This window comes from Caretta caretta, chromosome 18 (genome assembly GCF_965140235.1).
Source record: "Caretta caretta isolate rCarCar2 chromosome 18, rCarCar1.hap1, whole genome shotgun sequence".
NCBI lineage: Eukaryota > Metazoa > Chordata > Testudines > Cheloniidae > Caretta > Caretta caretta.
In genome coordinates this window covers 11,429,419-11,455,047 of record NC_134223.1, presented here as the reverse complement: position 1 = coordinate 11,455,047, position 25,629 = coordinate 11,429,419, and the positions used below count along the sequence as shown (strand labels likewise).

Sequence of the window (25,629 nt, the reverse complement as noted above, 5' to 3'; positions counted from 1 at the left end):
CTCCTCGCACGTGGGGCGAGACCAGGCGGGGACGAGGGAGACGTCACGTGAGGGGTGGGTGGGCGGCGGCGGAGGAAGATGGCGGGGTGCGGGGCCCCCTGGTGGTGCTGCTGCTGCCCGTGCTGCGGGGAGAGGGAGAGCCGCACCCCGGAGGAGCTGGTAGGCGGCTGGGGGGGAGCCGCTGGGAGCGGGAGGGGGCTGGACGTGGGGGGAGCCGCTGGGAGGGGGCGGGGCGGGGGGGGAGCCGCTGGGAGCGGGGGGGGCTGGGCGTGGGGCGGGGGGGGGGAGCCGCTGGGAGCGGGGGGGGCTGGGCGTGGGGCGGGGGGGGAGCCGCTGGGAGCGGGGGGGGCTGGGCGTGGGGCGGGGGGGGAGCCGCTGGGAGCGGGGGGGGGCTGGGCGTGGGGTGGGGGGGAGCCGCTGGGAGCGGGGGGGCCTGAGCTTGGGGCGGGGGGGGGAGCCGCTGGGAGCGGGGGGGGGCTGGGCGTGGGGCGGGGGGGGGAGCCGCTGGGAGCGGGGGGGGCTGGGCGTGGGGCGGGGGGGGGAGCCGCTGGGAGCGGGGGGGGGCTGGGCGTGGGGGAGCCGCTGCAGGGCAGGGGCCGGGGGGGTGTCTGGAGCAGAGCGCAGCGGCCCCTTTTCCTTTATGCAAATAGCCTCATACAAGTGTCTGGGGCTTTCTGTCTCCTTGGCAGCCAGGGCAGGCGGAGTCCTCCCGCCCCGCCCCTGCACCTCCTAACCCCTCCCCCCCGGGAGTCCTTTGCTTTCACCATGGCTCTTTGTCTGCCCTTGGCTTTCCCCTTGCTTCTCCCACCTCCTCCCCGGCTCAGCCCGGCTGTAATGTCTCTTTGTCTCCCGTACAGCTCAGGGTTGGGGCTGCCCGTTCTGTTAACTCGTCTTGTCTCTTCATCGCTCTCTGCTGCAGTAGAGTAAGCAGGTGGTAAGGGGCGCGGGAGTTTGAAATGAGACAAAAGGGTCGGAGTTAAATGGGTTAGGGGAAAAGGAGCCATTCTCTGGCCTCAGTTTCTCTTGCTAACCTTTCACCTGTGTGCCATGCAAAATCATCCCCTCTCTAAACACACACGCGGGGCTCTGTCCTATCTGCCTTCAGTTGTCTTTGTTTGTACTGTGTTCCTGGCTTGACACCTCTGGTGTTCATACTGTAGATCCCTTTCCTTTATTCTTTCTGCCCCACTCATACTGTGGGTATCGAAATCTAAAATAACACAGGCTCAGGTGAGAGCAGAAATTCATCACAGCTAAAGTGGAATACATTTCTAAGGAATTGAACACGAGATGAAGGGTACAGTAATTACAGGGAGTAATTACAGGGAGGTGTAATTCCCAGCTCGGGTGGACAGACGTCTGCTAGCTCTGCTTGAGCGAGCAGCAAAAAATTGTGTGGCTACGGCGATGGGGGCCAGCCACCCAAGTACGTACCCTGGGGTTGGTAGGGATTGTGCTCAGGCAGGTAGTTTGAGCAGCCACTGCTATTTGTAGATGCTAGCTTGAGCAGTGCTACTACAGGTATGTCTACCTGAGCTGGGAATCGTACCTCCCAGCTGCTGTGTAGACGTGCCCTGAGAGTAAGGAACTCCTGAGTTACAGCGTTGGCTGTGCCGATGTTTTTCTGGGCAAGTCCTATAACTCTTGTGTTTGTTTCCCCATCTCTAAAAAAGAGGTAATACTTTCCTGCCTTGAGGTGCTTTGTGTGGGTTAGTTAATGTTTGTAAAGCGCTTTGATAAGGTGCGTTATAAGTGTGGATCATTACTAGGATGCTGGGTTTGAATATATCAGTCTAGCTCCAGATTCTGCTTTCTTCGGGCTGTCTACGAGCTGGAATATCCTTCTTCCCATTATGTTCTTGGCTTGAGGGTTGGCTATCCTTGCAGAGCGGCATGGGGAGGCCATTTTTCATCTATGCTAGCTTTAGGGAGTGCAAGAATGTGAATTACGCTTCACCTGCTGCTTGGCGTGCCATGCTAGTTCTGCCTCACACAGCTGGCTCTACTCTTCTCTCCAGCAGTAGGACCTGGGGAAGTGGCAACTCCCCTCTCCAGCGTTTTGGAGCACTGCCCTGCACTAGGCCCCCTACAACCTGGGGACCTGGATTAACCAGTGCAATGATGATAAACACCAGTCAGTGCACAATATCTGGTGCCTGTACATTAGCTCTCCTGATAATTCTCCTCCTACCTCTGGGGTTTGTTTCATAGACTATCCTCGGGGAAACACAGGAAGAAGATGACGAAATTCTTCCACGCAAGGACTATGAGGTGAGAAAGTAAATAGTTGCAGCTTGTGAAATGACAGATTTCAGAGTAGCAGCCGTGTTAGTCTGTATTCGCAAAAAGAAAAGGAGTACTAGTGGCACCTTAGAGACTAACCAATTTATCTGAGCATAAGCTTTCGTGAGCTACAGCTCACTTCATCAGAATACTGAGCCCTGTAGAACCCTTCATGTAATACATAGCTTTTAGGGGGAGAAGGATTAGGTATATCATTTTGATGCAGTCCATAGCGCTGTGAAATTGGAGTCTCTGTCAAGCTAAAAATCCTGTTTAAATCATGTGTGTTACGACTACTTTAGATTAAAATGGGATTGAAAATTTCAGTTGCTTTCCATTTCCTATGTTTGGTTAGTTTTGTATTTCACACAGTCTGGGCAGTAAACTAGATTGGCTTGTTTCACTTCCTGGTTCAGATGTGCTAATAATGTAGGGTTTGGGTTTCCAGCCCTACAGGGGTAATGTTTCAATCTCTCAAAACCTCTGTTTTCATTGAAATTGCTCCCAAACACTTGTATTCTTAGTGGGGTCTGCCAGGCCTACATATAGGGCCTGAACTATTGCAGTGACCCTTAACATGCTTCCCCATCCCCTGCTGTGAGCCTCCTAGTTCTAGATAAGCCTCAGCCTGATCAGTTTCAGCTGCTTATCTCCCATTAACCCTGTGGTGTTCTTTGCCAGAGCTTGGATTATGACCGGTGTATCAATGACCCCTACTTGGAAGTACTGGAAAGCATGGACAACAAGGTAGGAGCCTGTTCTCTCTCTCCCATTTTGTTGGTTTAAGAGAGCTAAATCCATAGAAATATCCTCCACTGCAGTCAGGTTTGGCTGACCCCCATTCCCATGGGAGAAGTATTGTTTACCCTTGTGCTCTGCTCAGCTTTTATATCAAAAGGGCAGAAATAGGCTCCCACAGCACCCAGGACCTTCCCTGAGCCTCGGGTTTAACGTGATATATTTATCATTCAAACTCCCTCTCCCCAGTCCTCTGATGCTCCTCAGGATACTTGTCTGTGCCCACTGTTTTATCTCTCCAGTTCTGTCCCAGCTGGTGACTGTGATGTCACATTTCTCTGGTCCCCATTTGTGTATACTTTGACTTGCTTATATTGCCTTGCCCTAAACAGAAAGGCCGGAGGTATGAAGCGGTGAAGTGGGTGATGGTTTTCGCCATTGGAGTCTGCACTGGACTGGTAAGGAGCCTACTGGGTGGGAAGCAGGGAAATTATTAGAACCAAAGACCCATTAGGAGAGTGCCTTGTGTTTCATTAAGAAGATTGCTTTGTCTGTGGCTGGTGCTGGGCCTTTCTGAGTATCACAAGAGAATGCATCTGAATTATCTTCTTTCTAAAGGGCGGGGTTTTTTTGCTATAAGTCATCTCGGTGTCTTTTCCTTACAAGGTTTACCTTGCAGATCCCCAAAGGCTAATAGTCTGCTTGCAGTGAAACCTGCCTTAAGAAACCACTTAATGGAATGATCAAATAGGACAGAATTGTATCCTCAGATGTACTGTGAATATTAGCTTCACTGTGTACGTGTTTGGGTCTTCTGGGGTGCCTGTGAAGTTGGGGGTGGTTTGTGCATGTCTCAGGTTTAATACAGACTGTCAAGACCTGGACTCTGTTGACAAAGCTGATGGATTCAGCTGCAGCTTGCTCCTACTGCTGATATGCTCACATGGGAGTATCTCTTTCCTAGCTCTTAACAATTTGCCCAGGCAGTCATATGGAAAGCTCATTGCCTCATCTTGGCTATAGGATGGGGGTGGATGTGTCTGAGAAGAGCATAGCAGGGAGTGAGTCTGAGTACCTGGAGTTACTTTGCCTTGATTCTCCTTCCCCACTTGTGGGATTTAGCAGCCTGTGCAGGAGCTGTCATGCATAATTGCTGCATTACCAGTGTTCTGTCAGACTGCAGCTGTCTCAGTGGGGTGATCTGTTGGCATTTGCAAGTAATTGATCTCTGATGCCAGGTCTCTCCTTCTCTCTCTTTCACAGGTGGGTCTATTTGTGGATTTCTTTGTGCGACTCTTTTCCCAACTCAAATTCCATGTGGTACAAACCTGTATCCTTTATGTGGTTCCTGCCTTATTGTTGGACTCAGGTGGCCTCTTTCTTTTAAAACCAGAGCCTGGTCCTGAAAGGGTTAGTTCCATTAGAGGACTCTCCTGGGCGGAGGGGTTTGTTAACCACTAAACTTCCTACTGTGGATTCTGCTCAGTAGCTGGGAAAGTCCCCCTGGCAGAGATGACAGACCGTGAGTAGCATGGTTTACATGGTTTACGGGTACTTTCTGGCCCAGTCTTCCTACCGCTGAAGCCATTGGCAAAACTCAGTTCACCAGGATCTGGGCTTTGAATCACTGGGACCAAGAGCTGGATTCTGGAAGAGAAACCGGCCCCAGTAAATGCTGTAAAAAATGCTTGCCATGGAGGGTCTCTGCAGTGCCTTCAGAATGATTTGACGGGAAATCGTCAGCATTGTCTGTTAGACCCACACTGTGGCTCTCTAATCCTCATGCTTCCCTGGCTCCTTCTCAGAGGAGCTGCCTTATACTTCATGCACAGAAGGTGCCATCAGCATTTCTTGTTGTCCCTCTCTGTTGCTGGGCCCTGTGAATTGTCCGGTTGGACAGCATGTAAAAGGGGAAAGCATAAGGTGTTCGCAGTGAAGATGGAAGTCGAGACCACTTTGTGGTTGCTGGGTGTAGTAACCACGGAGTGGGCTGCCACTTTCTGGGAAACACCGATCCATGAAAGAACATCATGGGCCTGTCAGATGCTCTTGCTGGCTTGTGGTTTGGGCATCTTAGGCTTAGACCAGCTTGGTCAGAGGGCTGTGATGGGAGCCTGCTTTCTGAAGGCTGGTGGCTGGAATAGGAGATTCAGCCTTGGGTCCTGTTAATGGGCCCTACAGAGTGTGTTGGCTGAGGTGTGTGTGTTCCTGTTGCCTTGACTCCCTCCTTGCAGCGGTGGAGGAGTGCAGTGAGAAGGGCTGCCTTGCCATGTCGCTGCTGGAGCTGCTGGGGTTTAACCTGACCTTCATCTTCCTTGCCAGCCTTCTTGTCCTGATCGAGGTGAGACTGCTATTAATATACCCTTTCCTCCCCTCTCTGTCCCTGCTATCAAACAGGTAATGCCCATGAAGTCTGTTGCTCTGAAATCTTGGGTCGGAAGGTGCTGCAGGAGGGCATTTTACAAAGACTAATGAATTCAGCCTCTCGATGCGCTGTTTCCCCTAGTCCCTTTCTGCATTCATTGGTGGGGGCTCATCAGTCTGCTGAGGTGCTGACGCACCGTGGTGTTTAATGTGTCCTCCTCATAGCCCGTGGCAGCTGGCTCTGGAATTCCGGAGATTAAATGTTACCTGAACGGAGTGAAGGTGCCAGGGATAGTCCGTCTCCGGACACTGGTGTGCAAAGCTCTGGGAGTACTCTTCAGCGTAGCCGGAGGTAAGAGGAAGCTGCCAGATGCATCATGGACTAAGTGTGTGATGGTGGGGAACAGAGTTTGACTGAAAATCTCCAGGTGGGCAGGTCAGTAGTGGCTCTGCACCTTTATAGCCGGTGATGGGAAGGAGAACAGAGACTCTGGTCGGTAAATGCTGTCTGAGTGCCAGGAACACGCTGCCTAGAGCTACCTGAACAAGCAGCAGGAAGCATTTCACCCACTATGCCTTGGGAGAGTGCAGACACCTGGGGATAACAGCCCTCTTTGATGGGTGTATTTAGTGCACTCCCGGTGCCAAGCCTCAGGTGCATGGCTGATGTCCTCACTGTGCAGAAGCATGTGTTGGCACAACACATATGCCCCCCCCCACTGGGACATGCCTGCCTGATGCTGCGTGGAATATTGACATCCTGGAGTCATGCTGCTCCTGAATTTCTCCCTTTGATCTGCACTCAGCCTCCGTGTTGGAAACTAGTTCTACACAGGCACGGGGGTGACTGGTTTCTGTGCCCCATGGCAAAGCAGTGCTGGCCCCCTCTCCTAGTACTGCAGAACAGGACGGAGCGTGCTGGGTTTGTCTGCAAACGTCGAACTTCTGCAATGAGAACGCTTTCTGTTTTTCAGGACTCTTTGTAGGGAAGGAGGGCCCCATGATACACAGTGGCGCTATTGTGGGGGCTGGCTTGCCTCAGGTTAGTGCTGGAAATGCTCTGAGACGCTCTGCGACTTGGGCTCTGCCCCTCTCAACCCCTTGGTTAAGATCAGGTGTCGTGTCTGTTAGATATGTTCTCTTAGAAGCTAAAGTAATGATGGAGGGATGACATGGCTGAATTGGCCTCGTTCTGCACCCTCTCCGCTGTGCGTTTCTAGGTCACAAGTTTGGGCCATCTTAAATCCGTATAAGCGCCATAACCTCCTCCCTCAATCACCTGGTGAGGGCTGCTACAGGCTCAGGAGGAACCCAGCACTGAGCAGGGATAAAGATGGGATCCCCTCTCTGGGCAGTGGCTCCTCCTAGGCGTGTGAATAAGGCAAACAGCAGCACAGTGTAGCTGTTCGCACTGTGCCAGAACAGCTGACAAACGGAAGAGTCCTTTCTCCTGAGGGCAGACACTGCCTCCTGGCTCGGCCTCGCGGCCTCTGGCGTGTGAATGCTGGCTTCATGACCCCAGTGCTGGGGTGTCTGGAGAGCCTCTCTGTTTGTGCTGAGAGACGAAAAGGAAATGAACTCTAATCCCCAATGGGATGCAGTGCCTGTTTAGGCCAAGATGTTGCAGGAAGGGAAGGGAGCATTGGACGTTCCTCTCTCTCACGGTGAGAGGAGAGAAAACCCCGGAGACTGGTCAGCAGAAGCAGGTAGTGTGTACTTTGCAGAACCCTCCCGGGACAAAGCTCCCAGCATGCGCTGAGCTCTGTAAATAGGATCTGCTAGAAGAGGAACCAGTACCTTATCGTAAAGTACATTTCCTTGTCTGCTTTCCCTCCGCCAGGGCATACAGTTGGAGTAACAAGATGTAGGCAGAAAAGTGCGGTGTTTCCCAAGCATTGGCTGCTCCCAAAGGGGTGTTGTGGGAGGGAGGGGCTGCCTTGGTTCATCACTGTGTCAGTTTTGACTCTGTCCTTTTGTTTTTCAGTTCCAGAGCATCTCCTTTAGGAAGATCCAGTTTAACTTTCCCTATTTCCGAAGTGACAGGTACTGTACCTGAGAGGGGGGGCCTGGTAGGGTGGAGAGGGGGTGCTAGATTGGGTGGGTCAGTCAGCTGGAGCCTGTTAGTCCAATGGAGAGAAGGTACATAGTTGTATTTCCAGGTGAGACTCCTTCCTGCGGCACCTTGCCTCCCCCACAATCCTCTTGGTGCGCAGCCCCCTCCAAAAGGTGTTGGGGACACAAGATTTGTCATAATGTATCAGACCACTGGTCCCTTCAATCCCATATTGAAAATACTGGCCACAGCCAGACGTACTACTTTAGGGAGAGATGATAAACCCGACAGCAGCTAGCTAACTGCATCATGCTGCCCACTGGGCACAGCTGGCTGCCCCTATCAAGAAATTAGTTTAGTCCCAGGCTTGATTCCCCTTTTCCGAGTTCCTTCCGGATTCTGCCTTGATAAACTCACATTGTTTCTCTCTATGCTTAGGGACAAAAGGGACTTTGTATCTGCAGGGGCCGCTGCGGGGGTTGCTGCAGCCTTTGGGGCCCCAATCGGGGGCACTCTGTTCAGCTTGGAAGAAGGTTCCTCCTTCTGGAACCAGGGGCTCACGTGGAAAGTGGTGAGAACTTTGGCTCTTTGGGTTCCCCTTCCCTGTGAGAGGGGACTCGAGCTGGAAGCCAGAGAGCTCGGCTGTGACGAACCTGAGATTCTTGAATCTCTCAAGCTGAGCTCTCCTGGCACAATGTGAACTGCTTGCAGTGTTGATGCTAGAGAATTATAGCTGGGGGTCAGTGGTGCTTCCCAGGAATGCAGTCGGGAAGGAATTGTTCCACATTGTTGGGGCAGCTCTGAGAAATGGCTTTGCTCCTGTGTTTCTTCCAGGCAGTGGGAGTACAGTAGGCGGAGGTTCGATCCCTGCGTCCCCATGTGCTGTGAGAAAGAGACTTTGCTTTGCCTTAGGGTTGGAGAAATTCTCTGACTCAGATTGCTGCATTGGGCTGGAGTTGGCAGAGTTCTCAGAACACATCAGATTGTACTAGAATAGCAATCTTTGGTGTTGTGACTTGGCCTTTTTTTTTTTTTTTTTTTTTGCCAAACACTTTGCGCGTCTTGGAAGCAGTGGCAGACTCCCATCTCCAGAGTGGATTAAAAGAGCAGAGGGCTTCCCCAAGATTGTAATCCAATCCAGAGCCAATTTAGGCCTCAATTTATAAATTACACACACCAACAAGCTGTGTACATGCCCTGTAATTGATTCTAGCTGCTGCAGCTCAGTGCCCATGACCAGAATGAGGGGCTTGTTGCAGGAATTACTGAGCTAAATTCTATGGAGCTATGTTATGCAAGAGGTCAGAATAGGGGATCACAATGGTCTCTTGTGGCCTTATTTTCTGAACACAGTAAAAAGATTAAATTTTGGAAGTGCCAGTAGGTTGCAAGCTCCCTTCCCCAGACATGATTTGTGTGGAAAGACTGGCCTTGTCGCCACTGACCTGGGTGTTTTTCTTCCTGCCTCTCTCTTTCTCCAGCTCTTTTGTTCCATGGCTGCTACCTTCACTCTGAACTTCTTCCGCTCCGGGATTCAGTTCAGAAGTTGGGGATCTTTCCAGCTACCTGGGCTGCTAAACTTTGGGGAGTTCAAGGTGTGTTGTGCTTGCTTTACTGCCTCTCCAGTCGCCCTGGCTTGCTGTGTGAAACCAATCAGCACTGTTAGTTGAAATCCAACAGAGGTGCTCTGGCTGGAATGCCCTAGCTGCTCCCTGGAGAAAGGGGAAAATTACTGCTCTGGTCTGACAGAGGGAATGAATCCTGTTCTGTGGTCGGTGCTGTTAAATGTTTCCTGCCTGAGGTAGAAGTGGCCGCGGTGTTGGGTGCCTGCTTTGGTACGTCTCCATCTGCTCTTTTGCTGCCTGGTCTCATTCCTGCATTTCTCCCTCTCTCTTCCCTCACCTGTCCTCCCTCCCCAGTGTTCTGACTCTGATAAAAAATGCCACCTCTGGACGGCCATGGACTTGGGGTTCTTCATTATGATGGGGATTGTAGGAGGCCTTCTTGGAGCCACCTTCAACTGCCTGAATAAGAGGCTGGCGAAATACCGCATGCGGAACGTACATCCAAAGCCGAAGCTCGTCAGGTATCAGTGCTCCTTTTCACCTGCCTTGGTGTAATCTCTGTGTGTGGCTGTCTGTCCCCACTGTCTGTGTCCACAGCGCCTCAAAGAGTAAGAGCCACGTAGGCTAAAATACTGAAAAATTGGAACTAGGTGAGAGGAGGCAAATCCATCCCAGTGAAATAACAAAACCTGGCAAACCGTATAGCATTTTCACAAAGAACACTAAGCTAACCTCAGCTGCTACAATCCCACTACATCCCTGTAATGACCCTTGTGGTATACAGGAGCCAGGATACCTTTATGATGAGTATAAAGGGGGTTCTTTGAGGCTGCTGTAGGGACAGATCCTGTAGATCTTTTCAGTTCCTAAACTAACAATATAGCTTGTGCTGCCTGTGTGTCACCACTGGGGGTCTCCCTAGGTCTTGGCTTGGGTGAAGTAGTCCTGATAGGAACAGCTGATTATACCACAGTGCCCTTTACTTAATCAGTTCATTTGATCAGAACATCTGAGGTCAAGCTGTCCACTCTATTGGTGCAGGAAATCAGTGCATAATTCAAGCTCTGGTTACAGGAAATTACCATGTAGCTAACAAGGAAGAGACCAATTTTGAATGATCCAGAAAAGCCCATGGAAGGCTGCTAAAAGCATGTCTGTCAGACATTGCTATGGGTGTAGCCTCGCCATGTGCTGTACGGTCCAAGAGCCCTACCCGAGGGGGCATGTGGATAAGGAGGAGCAGTGACTGAAATTGGAGGAAAGGCTGTAACATCATCTCTCAGATCCTAGTGTGGGCCTCTTGGATTGATGTGGTGGCAGAGGGGGTCTATACAGTGCAAGCCCAGTGCAGAGTTAAATGACACTGTGTCCAAATACTCTCACCAGCCAAAGAGTTTTCAAAGCCTGTCATCCCATATCAGAGGAGTGGCCTCCTGGCCTGCACTGGCTTTTTTACTCCTGATTGGATGGATCCCTTTGCCCAGCCAGCGTGGCTGGTCAGAATGAACATGATCACTGGACAGCCTGTCTTACAGAACCTAAAATGACCTGCTGTCTGCTAAGTGGAGCCCCAAATTGCTGGTTACTGTCGCTTTTTCAGAGCAACGTTGGGATGCAGGGCTGTGTGCAAAGACCAAGGGCTCGATTACTCTGAGCATGGTTGTCCCTGCATGGTTTCTGCTTTGTGCTTGCAGAGTCTTGGAGAGCCTGCTGGTGTGTCTAACAACCACCGTTGTGGTGTTCGTAGCGTCCATGATTCTAGGAGAATGCCGGCAGATGTCTTCCACCAATCCTAGTGGCAACAGCACTCTGAGCCTTCAGGTAACACTCGTCCTACAGAGGGGCACATTCCTGCACAGTCTCCACCAGCCCAGGAAACATGCATCTGTAAAGTGTGCCCATGTAACGCAACCTCGCTTACGTTAATATACGCCCTTCATAGACGTACCCACAGAGCTTCACTAACAGACTCCATCACCTGCCGATAGGCCTGCATGTGCTGATGAAAGCCGGATGCATGAGAGAATATTGTCCCCCTGGGGAAAATTGGTGGCAGTTGTGTATCTGGGCTCATTTCAAGTCCTGTGTCCTCTGTCTGGATGAGATTTCCCCAAAGGCAATGCTGAAAGGGGTGTGTGTTTTTACTCCGGTCCTAGTGGCAACTCCCAGTGCGGCTTGACCAGATTATAAATTAACATAATGTCTGATTGCTGTTGGTTAGGGCTCTTCATCGGAGGACGTGAATTCAAGCATCAAGACGTTCTTCTGCCCTAATGAAACCTACAACGACATGGCAACGCTCTTCTTCAACCCCCAGGAGTTAGCCATCCTGCAGCTCTTCCACCAGGATGGTGAGTGTCCAGGAGATGTCGTGCTCAGGTCCCCACCAGCATCATCAGAGTCTGGTCTAAGCCTCACCTGTGCTTCCACGGGAATCTGAGAACTAAAAGCGTCTTCAAATTCCTGTAGCTTTCAGGGCCTGCTGAGAATAGAGCCTGCGGTCCTAGCTTCCCCCTCGCTCTGTCTCGTCATCCTCACTAATGCTCATTGGGACTCTGAGACTAAGGAGCTGCTCTGAGGTAGAGAGGAGAGTCTGCTCCAATCCCAAGGGAGGACTCTGTGAGGTCCCGGGAGGCCTGTGCCCCCTGGGTCATAACTCTTCTTGTGTTGCAGGTACTTTCAGCCCAGTCACACTCTCCCTGTTCTTCCTTCTCTATTTCTTACTGTCCTGCTGGACGTATGGGAGCTCTGTGCCCAGTGGTCTCTTTGTACCGTCGCTGCTTTGTGGGGCTGCCTTCGGACGCCTGGTCGCCAACCTCCTCAAAAGGTGCATTGCGTGTGTGTGCTGTAGAACGCTGCCGAAGCTGGCTAGACACTTGAGCAGCTTGGTCCTGATGCCAGAGCTGTGTGTGCTTCCTCCCTAGCTACATTGGGCTGGACCACATCTACTCGGGGACCTTTGCGCTGATTGGTGCGGCGGCGTTCCTGGGAGGCGTGGTCCGCATGACGATTAGCCTCACCGTTATCCTGATAGAATCCACCAATGAGATCACGTACGGGCTTCCGATAATGATCACCCTGATGGTGAGCACCATGTCTACACCCCTCTCTTGGTTCCTGGCTGGACTTTGGCTTTTCTCTGCTTGGCTGAGGGAGGCTCTTATGCATGTCCATCCTATCCACCTCCTCTCAGGTTTGAGGACAAGGAGTCCTGTGCTTAGAAAGCGGTTGAACTGGTGCTTTTCTGTCTTCCTAGGTAGCCAAATGGACAGGGGATTTCTTTAACAAGGGCATCTATGACATCCATGTGACCCTGCGAGGGGTGCCGCTGCTGGAGTGGGAGACGGAGGTGGAAATGGACAAGTAAGGACAATGCTCTTGACTGTACCTGTGTTTGAGAACTGATTATGGTTCTCTGGCCTGGTGGTAAATGCTCTTGGGGGTGGGACACCCCTTCCTCCCTCCCTACAGGACTTCATGGAAGCGTTGGGGAAGTAGCTTGAGATTGGGCGTGAAGCCTGGGGCTTTTCTTGAGAAAGGTGGATGGCAGAGTGATCAGAGTAAAGGCACTCCTGAGCGCTATCCCTTTCTCTGCCACTGTGGACTGGGAAAGTCACCTAATCTCTCTGGACCTCCCTTTTCCCATCTTTAAAGTGGGCTAATATCTCACCAGGGTTGGTTGGTTGATTGAAATGCATTGTTAATTAATAAGACTGGGTCTAGATTAATGAGACTGGGACTTTTCAGCTTGGAAAAGAGACAACTAAGGGGGGATATTTTAGAGGTCTATAAAATCATGACTGGTGTGGAGAAAGTAAATAAGGAAGTGTTATTTACTCCTTCGCATAACACAAGAACTAGGCGTCATCAAATGAAATGAATAGGCAGCAGGTTTAAAACAAACACAAGGAAGTATTTTTTCACACAACGCACAGTCAACCTGTGGCACTCTTTGCCAGAAGATGCTGTGAAGACCAAGACTATAACAGGGTTCAAAAAAGGAGATAAGTTCCTGGAGGATAGATCCATCAGTGGCTATTAGCCAGGATGGGCAGGGATGGTGTCCCTAGCCTCTGTTTGCCAGAAGCTGGGAATGGGTGACGGGGATGGATCACTTGATGATGACCTGTTCTGTTCATTCCCTCTGGGGCACCTGACATTGGCCACTGTCGGAAAACAGGATCCTGGGCTAGATGGACCTTTGGTCTGACCCAATATGGCCACTCTTATGTCCAGCTAAAGAACCTATTGTTCTTGTAGTGAAGGGAGGTAGCAGGGGCAGGCTCTGTCTGACATTGCTAGAAAATCACTGTCCTACGGGTGCTTCCCCATGTACTCGTACGCTTTGCTTCCTGTCAAACCGCAAAGCCTAGAGGTTGCGACAGAACACAGCAACGAAGGGCTTGGTGAAAACATTGAGGCAGTACACAGTTGCTGTTTCGTGTGAAGTGTCTCTTCATTGGTTTTCCCTTTCCTGGTGGTGGTGGTGAAGAAATCCTCGTGTTGTCTGTCTAAGTTAGATGGTAAGCTCTTTAGGACAGGAGCCTTTGTCATCTTGTCTAATTCCTGTGATGCTATGTAGATAATGTTGCTGCCTCAGTAACCTTACAGCTGTTCTCTGCAAACAGGGTTTGTAGGAAGGGCAAAGGCAGCACTAATGTGGAATAGGTTCCTTGGGGTTCTCTCTGGTGCTGGTTCTGCACCATGCTTGTTTGCAGCAAGTATGTTGGCACCTACAGCAGTGCATTTCTTCATTGCCTCAGGCTGAGAGCCAGTGATATCATGGAGCCCAACCTGACGTACGTGTATCCCCACACCCGGATCCAGTCACTGGTCAGTATCCTCCGCACAACGGTCCATCACGCCTTCCCTGTGGTGACAGAGAACCGGGGGAACGAGAAGGAGTTCATGAAGGGGAACCAGCTGATCAGCAACAACATTAGATTCAAGGTCAGGAGGGAGGTGGCTGCCCAGTAACCTCAGGGATAAGGGGCTTTTCTCTGATCCTGGAGGGGGGCAGCTTCCTGTGTCATCTGGGCTGTGGCTGGTGCATGCTTCATGCTTGCCTCTGTCTGCAGCTTGTCCGTGACTTTGTTCTGCAGCCGAATACTTTTTGGTGTCAGGAAGTTTCCTAATATTCTAAATATGTGGCAGGAGGGATTGAGTGAAGCCATCGTGCTCCATGAGGAATTCTCTCCCAAGGGCAGTGGTGGAAACTCGTTCCTTCGGGACACTTACCACCGGGCAGGGGTGGGCGGGAGGGTGTGGAATGCTCGTGGATGTGCCGTATGGAGCACTCCTGAGCTAGCAAGAAGCTGGACAAGCTGAGCAGCCCCAAGCCTGTTCCAGCTCTAGATTCTCTCATTTTTAAGAGAGTGGATCCTGCAGTCCTGGCAATTCTGCAAATACCATTCCTAGGAGAGCTTTAGAGTAGATAGTCCTTTGCTGGCAACTGAGATCAGAAAGGGTTAATTCTTGCACTCCTTGCCTAGAGCACTCAGATGTTCTTCACTTTACGTGGTTTCTGACCCCCTGTTTTGCACGAGACCCATGTCCCTTGTCTAAAGGTTCTGCTCACCCCACCACCACCACCCCCCTGCAGAAATCCAGCATCCTCACCAGAGCTGGAGAGCAGCGCAAGCGGAGCCAGTCCATGAAATCTTACCCCTCAAGCGAGCTGCGCAACATGTGTGATGAGCACATTGCACCAGAGGAGCCGCCTGAGAAGGAGGATCTGCTGCAGCAGATGCTGGAGAGACGGTGAGACCCCTGGAGGCGACGGTGGCTGGAAACACAGTGGGGTTTACCTGTGGTGCTTATGCGTTCCCCATTACCATAGTAACTGAGCACCTCACATCTTTACTGTTGTTATCCTCACGACGCACTGTGAGGCAGGGCCGGGCCGGGCCGTTGGCCCCATTGTACAGATGGGGAGCTGAGAGAGACTAAGTGACTCAGGGAGTCTGCAGCAGAGCAGGGACTTGAACCCGGGTCTCCCAAGTTGTAGGGCTGGTGCCTTAGCCACTGAACCATTCTTCCTCTCTCTTTACTGTACTCCAGCCCCATCCTCTCCATTCCTCCTCTAGATTTCCCTCCGGGCTCCTGCTGGGCCTGGTGTACCTGGGAGTCTCCTAGCAGCACCTGCCCCTCTTTCGTAAGGGGACGTGGGGCATGTGAGGCCAGCCGGCCAGCTGTATCTGCAGCACGGGCGGTGGCAGTGCAAAGTTTCCCCCCTCGTGTGCCTCGCCCGGCCTGGGTGACCCCTGCTGAGCTTGCAGCCAGTGTCCTACTGCGCTGGTCTGGTTTCACAATGTGGACAGCAGCCTGCTGGGACCCGGGCTGGGACCCGGGCTGGGACCCGCAGCTGATTTTCACACACGTGTGGTTTCATGGTCCGAGCAGGGGCTCCGCGTTGGGAAGGCTGGTTTCTGGTCTGCTTCTGCCACTGAGTTGCTGTGTTGGGGCAAGTCACTTAACCCTCTTTGCCTCGGTTTCCTGATCTGTACGAGAGATGGGCAAGTGTTTTCCCGATTGTGACGTGCTTTGAAATGCTTGCATGAAAGCCACTCACTGTGGACCAAGCACTTCACAGCTGTCAGACAGTAACCTATTTTGGTGGTTCTGTTCCTCTGCCATTGTTACTTTAAGTACTTCCAAGCAGTACCCATTGTAACAAGTGGTGTGAAATCTGTCACAGATACACTCCCTACCCCAACCTGTACCCAGACCAGTCCCCCAGTGAAGAGTGGACCATGGAGGAACGCTTCCGACCTCTGACGTTCCACGGCCTGATCTTACGCTCGCAGCTGGTTACCCTGCTCGTCCGAGGAGTCTGTTACTCTGAGAGTCAGTCGGTGAGTCTTGCAGATTCTGGGGCAGATGAGGATTCTCTGTGGGCAGGGAGGAATTGGGAAGACGGCATCCCCAGGGGCTGGCATGCAGTATTTTAAACTCCATCGTCCCCGTAGAACAGTGAATCCTCCCTTTTGTCTGCAAAGTGAGAACTATTCCTGTTATGTAACTGTGCAAGCACAGGGGAAGGCGCAGCTACCAAACAATAGCAGCTTGTCTGTGAATATACCCGGTGTATTGCATAGAGGTGACATCCCCTTGTGGGAGGGGAGAGGTCTGACTACCCATAGTGCACCCGTCAGCATGGTGTTATTGTCCCCCGTGTCTCTGCCTCTCAGTGGTTTGCTGGACAGAGGTATCTCCGGGCGTGTAGCAAGAGAAATGATCCAGCCTGTTTGGTGCCCAACTCCCACAAAGTATCCTGGTGCCGCCTTCCAAAGATGGGAATAGATCCTCCATGGGATTGGAGAACAAATCAGTCCTTTCCTTTCCTCTGCCAAAAGCGTGACTCCTTGTATTGTTTAAATGTGCCCTGTGCCATTGTGAATTGTTGCCAAGAATCCCTCTCCAGGCGTGTGTAACTCCCTGAGCTTGTCGGCGGGACCAGGAGGGTTGCTGAGAGCACCAGTCTCAGCTATGCCCTTGTGTGGCTTCAGTCATTCATCTGCTTTAGGAAGGGCGATGCTTCTCCTCAGCGAGGCTTTTTCATTTTTCAATTGCAGAGCACCAGCCAGCCTCGACTGTCGTATGCCGAGATGGCTGAGGATTACCCCCGTTACCCCGATATTCATGACCTGGACCTCACGCTGCTGAACCCCCGCATGATAGTGGTAAGAGATGCTGAGGGGACCCTGTTGCCGTGTTGTGGTGCCCTTTCTCCCTGATACACATTCTCAGGAATGCTCCAAAGACCTCTTAAAAATGCTTCCCTGGCCTGGGGTTATGGAGACACTTTATACCTAATCTTACTCCCAAATTCCAATTCTGGTCTCCCCAGGCTGCTGCTTTAGGGTGAGCCCAGGTTCAAATCCACTCCGGGTGACAGTGACCAAAAATCCTGCACCTCTGACATCTCTGTCTGAACTACTCTTCCGACCACTTCCTAGCTGCCTGGATTTAAGAAATCAATTGAATGTTAGTGGGAGCACAGCTCCTGTTCTCACTAGACTTGACTCTTGGTTTAAGTGAATATGGATCTTACTTGTACCTGTTCAAAATCTCCCTGCTGTTGCATTGGACCAGCAGGCTCAGCCAGCATGCCTGAAAGGGCCCAAGACTCATGGAGTCTACAGGGCTAAAGCACCCCTATCATCCCCTCGCTTCCAGGAGAATGGACATTCACTTGGAAACTACCTGGTAGAAATGACCTTGGTGTTTTCTTCTTGACTCTCCCCAGGACGTCACCCCTTACATGAACCCATCTCCCTTCACGGTGTCCCCTAACACCCATGCCTCGCAAGTCTTCAACCTGTTTAGGACAATGGGGCTCAGGCACTTACCAGTGGTGAATGCAGTGGGAGAGGTGAGTCCATACTGGCGCCATGTCCTGGCTGGGTGGGGCATTATGGGGCATGCCCCATGCTCCATTTCAGTCCCAGATTGATGTTGAACAAACCCATTCTGACAGCGAGCAGAATGTGACTTTCAGGGGTTGGAGAAACCTCTCTCTCTGGTAATAAAGTTGAAACCTTCACCTGTCCCGAGTCTGGATCCAGTGCGGGTTGGCCATGACTGGAAGCTGATGCTGTCTGATGCCTGTTCAGGGGTCTTAGTCCACTTTCCAGTGGGCCAGGGTCCACTTGACAAAACCCACCACAAATGGCACTAATTGCCCCCTGTTTTGGCAGCTTCTGCAGCCAAAGAAGACTGAAAGCCCCTGGGAGCGATCTGTCCAGGTTGGGCACATCCGTCTATTAAACAGAAATTTACATTGTCTTCGTAAGAGCTGAGACAGTCAAGTATAGAACGAATCCAATTATCCAGAACTGTTGTGGCATTTTGCAGTGCCCCAAAGTGCCCAGCAGGTGTCCTCAGCTTCCCATAAACATAGTAAAGAGTCAGCATCCCCTCACTAGTGCTGGAGCAGGATAAGAAAATCCGGAAAGCATACCAGGACTAACCGCAGAATATGTGCGGGAGAGGGTCTTGCTCATGTATTGGGTGAGCTGTTGCAGTGGTGGGTCTCTTGACAGGATTTATCATGTGACATGAAGCCAAGTTGCCCCAGAGATTATACATGTCATCCTCTTATCTAATGCCTAGAATTAGCTCAGGTGTATTTCAGGGACATAACTGATGTGGTAGGCAAGGATGAGGCTGCAGAAGCTTTCTCCGAATGTCAGGATTTATGATGTTTGCCCCACTGAGCCTGCTAGTGAAAAGCAAACGTTGCAAGCAAGGGCTATTGAGCGGTTATGCATTTTCTACTGTGACCCTACAGAGTATATGAAAGGATCCTAGCGCTAATCTTTAAATGCATTCCCATTCTGCTGAACACCACCTGGTGTTTCTGCCACTGACCGCACTTCACGAGATTTAAATCTTCCCTGAGCAGCGCTGTAGGAGAGGGCGGTGGTGGCTTCTCTCTGAGACCAGGAAGCAGCCAGCACTTTACCTTGTTTAGTCATAGTCCGCTAGCTCTCCTGGGTTGCCTAGAATGCATTGCTGCTACCATAAGTCTCCCATGTGACGTCCCACCACTGGATTCATGGGCATGTCTTTCTAGTACACCCATACAAGGGTTCTGCTGTCCAGAGGAGCCAGCAGATGGACTCTGAGGCTAAAAAGGCAATTAACAAAATTAGCTAAAATGTCTTGATTCAGAAGTGCCGAATGCTGCTGGCTCATGAGGAGAGTCCAGCACATCTCCGGGCCTGAGTCAGCCCTTGTATTGGCCCTTACAGTAAAAGTTAAGCTGGGTAGAAGTGTGGAGAGATCCTGGCTTTAGCTGCCTTTGAAGCTGTAGTCTGAAGTATTCCCTGGCTGTGTTCCTCCCTCCCTCCCTCAGATTTCCTATTCTGAGCATGGAGCTGTTCCCGGGGGTGAGGAAGGAGGGTGTTGAGGACCCGGTCACGTACAGCTGGGCCATGACCAGATAGGCAGTTTCGGAAGAGTGGGTGTCCAAAAGCAAGCTAACATATGGCACTGAGGAGTTTTTCTGACATGATACTCTGAGATGTAACTAGCACAATCTAGAAACGGCTGAAAATAGATGAAGCAGATTATGCATGATATTGTAGAGGGGGTGACTAGAAACCTGGCTACTTGGACCCTATGGAAGGTGAGTTGAAAGAAACTGATCTAGAGACGTTTCACTCTTTTCCGCGGAGACTGGAGATCATTAACACATTGGCCCAAAGCGTTCCTTTTAGCTGCTTCACTTTAAGCATCCTTTCTTTCCCACGGTGCTGAGCGCCTGCTGCTCCCAGTGATACACTCAGCACCTCCGACATTCCGGCCACAGAGGTGCCCAACTCGATGCACATCATTATATAGCGCACGAAGCAACACCACCTCATATGGGCAGTATTAAACCAGTTTCAAATGGAGGAAGTCTGAGGTTGGTGACTTGTCTGTGGTCTCGACTAGATGCAGATTTTGTACCAATGTAACTATTTTGGTTAGCAGTCTGATTTTTCCTACAGATGTAGGAACAGCCCCATGGATATAAAAGTGCCTTATACCAGTACAGCTTATTCCCCTTTCCACATGGTTATGAAGTACCTTCATACTGCTATTACTGTATCCATGGTATGGTTGTGCTACCATTATACCAGTATAGTTACTTTGGCGTGACTTGTGTGTGTAGACAAGCCCTAAGAAAGAGAATCCTGTCAGAGCAGGGATTAGAACTTGAACCCGCTCCCAGCCCTGTGTCTAGACCAAGCCTCTCGGAGAATTGCCCAAGCCTTCTCACCTGGTTTTTTCAGGTCAGCCAGAAGAAACACTACTGCCTCCTCTCCTCCACCAAGCCCGTGTCTCCTAATGTGAGTCGGTGAGACTGACTTGTATGGTTTCCTCTTTCCCCTCACCAGATTGTTGGAATAATAACTCGACACAACCTGACTCATGAATTTCTGCAGGCAAGACTGAGACAGCACTACCAAACCATCTGAGCCTGCTGTCGGTATGGCTTCCTTCTTCCTCCAAGCCTGCACATGCCCTCGCTTTCTGCTTGGATGCCCCATGACCAAGGACATGATGGATGGCTTCTCTCCCACGCAGTCTGGGGACCAGAGAACATCTCGCTGGCAGAGAGTAGAGGAGCTATCTGAGTCCAGAGCCTCTGGCCAGCCCCAGAGAGGTGCTGCTTTGACTGCTCTTGGCCAGAATGCTGTCTTCTCTCCTGCCGTCTCCTTTCATCAGAAGTTGCCCCGAGGCTGCTCTTCCTATAGAAATGCCTGCAGTTTGGAGGGTAACAATATCGCCAGCTACGCCATGTCCCACGTGGAGGAGTGCAGCAAATTTCCCCTCCCTTCTCTTGTTGATTTCTTTTCCCTTCCCAGTTCTGCTAAAGTAGTTGCCTTACTCGCACGAGAAGGGGTCGTTGTCAAAGCTGAGATCACCCCCTGCAATTTGCTAATATCCTCAAACACTAAATTGCTGGTTATTCTCAGTGGCATTAAAACTACACCTCCTTGGGGGGCGTGGGGAATTTTTCTGCCATCAGGAACTCTTAATTGCCCAGGTTTTTCACTCTGGCTTCATGGTTTTTCAGTTCAGTTCTTAAAGCTCCTAATTTCTTAATGTCCTTCGGTGCTGGAATCCCTGCTATGGATTAGTCTGACAGCAGCTGGCTGCTGAGAGCATCTGGGCAAGTCAAGAATCCAAAACAGCTTGGTTCTAATTACTGTTCTGGATTAGAAACCCTTAATGCCCCCACAAAACAACTCGGAAGAGAGAAATCCCGTCAACCTCATCAGCTGTTGCCAATGATTCCCCTTAGAAGAGAAGTCTTTTATAAGGCACTCTTGTCCCTTCCTTGTAATGCTATGTTGCGCCTCTTTGGAGCATTATGTAGTGCCCTCCCGCAGAGATCCAGTGATAAGAGCCTGGTTTCACTCGGGGGTTAAGGATTCCAGGGGCATCTTTACAGTCAGGGCTGTGGAGATGGAGGAAATCTCTTTTCTCGGCCCGGCAAGCCCCAAGCTCACTACGGGGAAGAGCATGAGCGTTACTCCTCCAGCTCCAATTCAGCAGCGACAGCGGCAGGGTTGGCTTCTGTCGGCTTCACGGAAAGAGAAGGTGCAATTCATGCTGCGGCCAGCCAGAAGGGGCTCTGGGAGGTTGAGACTGCCAGCCAGCGCTCCGCAGAGCAGTTAGTGGAAGGGCTTTTGGCAGCTCTAAGAGCACTTGGGATGTTTCTTGCAACCGCAGAATCACCTGCAGGGAAAAGTCAGCATTTAGGAGCCAGTCACAGCCAGTCTGGTGCTCTGGCAGGTACCATCCTGGCAGCACCTGTGTCATTCCAGCAGGCTCCTGCCCTTGTGGGTTTTGCATTCAGATAACTGTGGGAAGCCAGCTTCATGCCTTCAGGGGCTACAGAACTGATTGGCTTGATAAAGCACAGAGCATTCTTGCTTCCTCTGAGACTGGCCCAGCTAACCTGTGGAATGCATCCCAGGAAAGGTTCCCCACAGCCCTCTCACCAGCCCTTCGGTTAACCTGTTCCACGCCATACCGGGCTTTAGCTAGCCGTCAAAGGAGCTGCTGTTTTAGGAGTCTGTTTTATTTTAAAACTGAGCCATCTTGAGGGCTCTTCCTTCCAAGCATAGAGGGATTGCAAAACCTGTGTTTTCACATGTCCATTGCAGAGTCCGTGATCTGCAAGCTGAGTTTGTCCGGGGAAGCTGTGTGTTCCCGTGCTGGGCTGTGGCTGAGGTTGCTGTGCTCTGACTTCTCTAAGGTAACGGGTAGCGTGCACAGAACACAAGTGCCACACACTGTACCCTTCATTAAGCAAGTCTCTTTTGGTAATTGGTGAAGCTTTCCCCTGCAGACCAGGTTGCGGGTGGCTGAGTTGGTACAGGGAGATCCGGTCTCTGGGGGTATCTACACCATACAAAGAACCAGATCATAGGAGTTTGTGTTGTAGATAGGAGATAATTCTGTCGTATCTACATTACAGCCTGTAACCAGCAAAGGACGAAAGAAGGTCCCCTGACTCCATTCTGACATATATAGTGGAGAAAGGCCCCCCCTGCGTATAGGGCAGGGCTCAGCTGCATATTGGTTTATTCACTTTGGAGATTTTCTTTAGTCACTTCCAATGAAATTTTGCAAACCCTTCCCTGGGTCTCATCTTTCCCCCCCTCTTACGAGACTGGCAGCAGACTTCCTGTGAAGCCCTGCTCCTTCCTGATTCTGGAGCAGAGGTCTTGGCCCTCCTTGCAGATCCTGCTAAGTGGAGAGGGAGGAGCCTTGCTACATGTAGTGCAAAACTTCCCTTCAGCAAGTGACTTTCACCCTCCTGGGTCCATCTGGTTATAGCAAGTACCATCCAAGTTCTGCATTCCAGCCCCAGGTGGGGTCCTGTGTGACCAGCATGCATGGAACAGGTTCCTCACACCTTCCCCCCCAGTTTGCGTCAGTTGTTCAGTCTCCTCCACCATTCCAAATAGCATGTGTGCTCAGGAGAACCTTCCAGGGTAGCCCGAATGGTGGGTGTTGATCCTTCAGCTCCCCAGAGTGAAGTAAAGGCATCTTCCCAGGGCCAGCACCTATCTTGTACTCCTTCCATTTGGGTTCCATAGCTGTGGTGGGAGTGGCACCCTCGTACTTCTCTGAGCCCATCTGAAAGATGGCTCAGTCCCAGCTGTCCATGCAGTTCTTCAGGGAGATCTTTGGTTAATAGAGTCTAAATGACTGTCAAGTGGGTTGACTTTGGCTTCTGCTTTTGACTTTTAGGGGGTGCCTTGTTCTACATAAGTGGACTAAGGGTCTTCAGCCTGTTTCACCTATATCTAGAGCGGGCTTGTCAGTAACGTGCTTTCCCTATGCTTTGGGGCAGGAGGAGCACTGGTTTCCATAGCTGGAAAGAGACTGAACTGGTCCAAGAAACTCCAGGACATATCCCCTCCCCCATTCTCCCCCAAGATGAACTGGAAGTTTGAAATATACTTGTTGCACTAGCTTCCGTTCCAAAGGGTTCTGGCACCTGGACAGTCCCAACATGCAGTAAAACAATCACACTTCATTAGGGTTACCTTTAGAGTTCGGGCATTTAAGGCACAAACCACAAGATGCAGCAGCCCTGTACTCCCTCTATCTCTTCATAAGCCCAGTGAGAGATCCGGTCCCTCCCGCTCTACTCAGTTGCTATGTGAGAGTTCACTTACCTCCCCCCACCCACTAAAATAGGGCTTGTTAACTCTGTGTCGGTCGCCTTTGCCCGTCATGTCCTGTTTATTCAGTACAGAAGTCATGGCAGTATATTTTGCCACACCATATCTTGGCCTCATTAATGAGTCATGGAGCTGGGAGCCCCAGGCAAGCCGAGCTGAAACATCTTGCTCAGGTATGTCTGGGCACTAGCCGTGCCTTACCTTGCAAAGGCTGCCGGACTCCACTCTGTGCTCAGCTGCACCTGCTTTGCCTAAGCATCCATCTTACTAAAAACCTAGAGCTGGAGGAAAGCAGTTCCTTTCACTGCTGCAGCCAGGAGAACATAACTGGCCCTGTGGCACTCTGCCAGCCGCTTTAAAGGGAAATCCACAAATGTGCTCACCAGGTGTGCTCAACAGTATTGTATGTGGCCCAGAGCAGGGCAAGTTCCTCTTTCAGAAACGAAGGGGGTCATGGATGCTCTTCTCTGAGTGGGGTTCTGAGATGCAACACAGCCGGGGCTCTCGCGTGTGCCACTTACGAGGGGTGCAAAGGATCCCAGATCCTCTTCTCAGCCAAGACTGCTCAGACAGCCGACCACTGAACTCCCTTCTCGCAAACCTTAACTGCTTCTGGTCTGGCACCGATTGCTAAACAGCTGACAAAGAAACTATACAGATGCCTGTAATTCTTATCAGAGTAACACTAAGGGAGAGCGTCCACGTAGTGGATCAGTATTGATGTCAAAAGCTCAGGACAGTAGAGGGGGCTGACTCCTGCTTCCTGGGTTCCTGTGCAGTGTTAACGCCGGGTAGCAAGTCTTAACTCCTCTGTACTATGAGCCATGCCAGGGCAGCCACTTATTTTGTTTTTGTTTTGTTTTTTGCACTGTTTTTTGTTACAAGATGATGTAAGCTAATTCCACGGTGTATATAAACTGTATTTTTGTTAAATTTGTATGAATATATTTTTTATTTGAACTTTGGCACTTGGGATGTCATCCTGTAACCATAACATGTCTGAGAGTAAAATGTCATTGTGTGTCCTTCTGCACCTGCTGGGCTCTGGGATTTTCTTCCTCCCCGTTGTATGGTTTGTTTAAATTTTGTTTTTGACTTTTTTCATCCCAATAATAAAAATGGTCCAACAGCCTTAGATCCAAGCACCCATGTTTTCAAGGTAGGGAGCTATGAACACTGTTTGCTATAAGGGTTCTAGGCCAGGACCCTTGGCTGTTTGTATTGGAAGGCATACTACAACTAGCCACCACCCCTTCTGTTTCAGATAAATGGTCAGTCTGGGTCCATCTCTGATAGTGGCCAGTTCCAGCTGCTTATAAGAAAGGAGGGCACCTGCCCCCAGGCAACCTTTTCCTCCTCACCCCTCTGCCCCAGAGATCAGAATTTGGTTTGGGTAATTCTGGAGGTTTTAACTACCTATTCCAGTGCCTGATCCCCTTTTGAAATCCTTGCTAAATTTATGCCAAATATATTAATTTCAGCAGGGCCATACCTCCACTCAGAGACCCAATTCCATACTCGGTGACTTCGGGGAGAGCTTTGTCATTGACTTGGATGGCAACAGGCTTGGTCCCCCATGGTTTATAGATGGTCCCTACTGCAGTGGAGATGATATTCTGCTTTCTTAGCTGGCCTCCCTCCCCCACCCCAGTAAGCTTATAAAAGGATTTGTACGGCAGTAAGTATCCAGCGAAGGGAGGTTTGGGTGTTGCTGGTGCCCTAACTTCATGCTTAGGGCTTGTAGGGAGGCTGGGGCTGGCTTTACTGTATCTCAAGTAGCTGTGCTACCCTCTCTGTCCAATCAAAAACAAGCTGAAACAAAACCGTTTAGCCCTAGCCCCAGCAGTAGCTGCCGTAAGGCAGGTCCTAAAATGTCATTTGTGGAGGGGGCAGTAGCAAGTGCAGCCCCCTCCCCCCCCTTGGCATGTGAACTGTAGCATGACAACGGTAGTAACAGCCTCTTCGTTCTCTGCATCCTGCGTGACACGATTGCTGTGCGAGGATTTATTTTAGCCTTCGACTGTGTGCAGATGCTGCCCTCTGCCTCCTGCTGAGTCACCAGCCTACGCTTCCGTGCAGCCAAGACCGAGCGCCTCTCCCGGGTAGGCTGGCTGGAAATTGGCACCAAGCATCCTTTGGCAGGGAGTATCTGCAGTGGTTGGGCCTGAGGGACTGACAGGGACACACCTACCCCCCTACCTCCCCCCCCCACAACCCTCAGGGAGCGGGGAAATTCAAAATTTGATGTAGTGGCTGTAGGCAAAATCTGGTCCTAGTCTCTTGCGCTTCTGGAGACGGGGAAGACGTGCTGGCTGGGAGGAAAACTCCTTTACTCAATCTACACTTATTCCTCTTCCTTTTCCCAAATGCACTGGCGTGGGGATGGAGGCAGGAATGGGGAAAGCCTCTTTTTCAATTTCTCTCTCAGATG

At 51.0% G+C, this 25,629-nt stretch overlaps 1 protein-coding gene across 1 annotated transcript; it reads left to right on the top strand.

Annotated features, from left to right (window-relative positions):
* Nucleotides 1–31: 31 nt before the first annotated feature.
* On the top strand, nucleotides 32–24,335 carry CLCN6 (chloride voltage-gated channel 6). The gene is made up of 23 exons (XM_048824655.2): nucleotides 32–159; nucleotides 2,212–2,271; nucleotides 2,965–3,030; nucleotides 3,414–3,479; nucleotides 4,285–4,351; nucleotides 5,256–5,362; nucleotides 5,611–5,737; nucleotides 6,360–6,427; nucleotides 7,370–7,428; nucleotides 7,877–8,009; nucleotides 8,920–9,033; nucleotides 9,358–9,524; nucleotides 10,698–10,824; nucleotides 11,225–11,354; nucleotides 11,677–11,830; nucleotides 11,928–12,087; nucleotides 12,260–12,366; nucleotides 13,767–13,953; nucleotides 14,606–14,763; nucleotides 15,701–15,857; nucleotides 16,578–16,685; nucleotides 17,252–17,377; nucleotides 19,890–24,335. The coding sequence occupies exons 1-23, from the start codon at nucleotides 79–81 to the stop codon at nucleotides 19,968–19,970; spliced, it is 2,610 nt and encodes an 869-aa protein (XP_048680612.1). The 5' UTR covers nucleotides 32–78; the 3' UTR covers nucleotides 19,971–24,335.
* Nucleotides 24,336–25,629: the final 1,294 nt, after the last annotated feature.

What these genes read in the sequence shown, in the direction of transcription:
- CLCN6 (XM_048824655.2), top strand. Translation starts at nt 79, where the DNA reads ATGGCGGGGTGCGGGGCCCCCTGGTGGTGCTGCTGCTGCCCGTGCTGC. An exon ending in TGGGGGCTGGCTTGCCTCAG is followed by an intron (nt 6,428 to 7,369) that starts GTTAGTGCTGGA and finishes TTTGTTTTTCAG; the next exon opens with TTCCAGAGCATCTCCTTTAG. An exon ending in ACAGCACTCTGAGCCTTCAG is followed by an intron (nt 10,825 to 11,224) that starts GTAACACTCGTC and finishes GCTGTTGGTTAG; the next exon opens with GGCTCTTCATCGGAGGACGT.